Genomic DNA, 1513 nt, shown 5'->3' on the forward strand with positions numbered 1-1513 from the left:
GCGCCCGGACGACATACTTTGTTTTTTTCTGGTAGATTTTTCAAAAATGCTTTTTGGGCTAATATGGGAGTTGGACTAATATGAATGTAAAAGTGAGATAATAACGTATCCTAAGATAATAAGTGAAAATGGCATCTGTGTGTTATCAAGCCAAAAGTATAAATGCACTTGTAGGTCCCAGTTATTATACATCTAATAGTATTTACTTCCACCCCCCGAGAAGTATATACAGTTAGAGCGCAGGATAAGCATTCCAACTAGGACAGAGCCTTACTTTGTTGGTAAAGTATATACTATATTGAGATCTACAGTACAGTATCATCTGAGCTGAATCTCACCATAGATAGGTAGCAGAGGTGCTGGCACGTTTGGCAGCGTCTCTCGGATGACTCCAGCGCCAGCCACTTGCACGGTTTCTTCCTGGTGTCAGCGGGTGATTGGTTGTTGTCGTGAGTGCAGTAGCGTGCGGAGGAGAGCAGCCCTGCTTCATACAGATCCTGCCTTTGCTTCATCTCTATGTTCCTGTAGGACAGGGGTATTCAATTCCAGTTAGAGGACCAAGAGGATTTCCTTCCCAGGTCCAGATAAAACATTTTTTGGAACAGTTGTTAATTCAATTCTGGGCAGCAGTGATGCTTTGTAAAAGAAAAAAATCCTAAAGAGTCAAAATAGTCATCAAAGACGAGGATATTGGGCCCCCAAAACCAAAGCAGTGGTGTCTGAGAATTTAATCATTGGGTGGGTTTCCAGTGCTCACCTGAGATCTTTGAGAAGAGAAGAGATTGTACTGAGCACAAGTCTGTTTTCTCGTTTGGCCTCGGCTGTGGCGATCTGGTAGAGTAGCTTCTCCATAGAGAAGGGTTTTGCTATGTGCCTGCATTTCAGGTCCTGCAAGAGAAGAGCAAACATGTGGAGCGTCTTCTAAACATCTCCTACTAAATGTCTATAGGTCCAACTGGCGGATGTGGAAATGTGAAAGACTCACCTTAGCAGCCTCGTAGCCCAGGTTCATCCACTGTGGCGTGGCAAAGTGCACAGTTTCAGACACACTGTAGCCACAGCACACCCTGGACACGAATGCACCGGGGAACACCACCACAAACTGCCCGCTCTGCTGGACCGTGCGGTGGACCTTGATCCCCTCACGACAAAGCACCTCTGGAGAAATCTGGAGAAAAGCAGAGACATGCATGTTTATGTTCTGTGTATGCAATGAAATACAACTCCACAAAAAGGTCATACTATTTTTATTTACAATATCTTACCATAATGTTCTTCTCCAGCATTTCCAGTCCCGGCGTGCCGTTGGCCTGTAGCAGTGTGTGCACCACTTTATCAAGCTTAGTCTTTTCCTCAGCAGGAACAGAATACCTGTAACGGGACGGGCAGAACTTCCTGTCAGTGTCATTGTTTGGTTGACATAAGACAACAGCGCTGTCCTAAACCAGTTTTGTTGCCATGGAAACAGGCCTTGACTTTATTATGATGAGTCATACACATAAAAAAACATAAA

At 44.5% G+C, this 1513-nt stretch overlaps 1 protein-coding gene across 1 annotated transcript; it reads right to left on the reverse strand.

The window, feature by feature from the left end:
• Positions 1-34: 34 nt before the first annotated feature.
• Positions 35-1371, reverse strand: LOC107578979 (protein Jumonji-like; the record flags this gene model as incomplete). Its single annotated transcript, XM_016264873.1, has 4 exons — positions 35-522; positions 758-888; positions 986-1168; positions 1266-1371. Coding segments are annotated over 4 exons (637 nt in total), but the record flags the coding sequence as incomplete, so codon positions are not given.
• Between the last annotated feature and the right edge of the window lie 142 nt (positions 1372-1513).

The sequence above is a fragment of the Sinocyclocheilus grahami genome, unplaced genomic scaffold (genome assembly GCF_001515645.1).
Source record: "Sinocyclocheilus grahami isolate Dianchi unplaced genomic scaffold, SAMN03320097.WGS_v1.1 scaffold13290.1, whole genome shotgun sequence".
In the NCBI taxonomy this organism is placed as follows: Eukaryota; Metazoa; Chordata; class Actinopteri; order Cypriniformes; family Cyprinidae; genus Sinocyclocheilus; species Sinocyclocheilus grahami.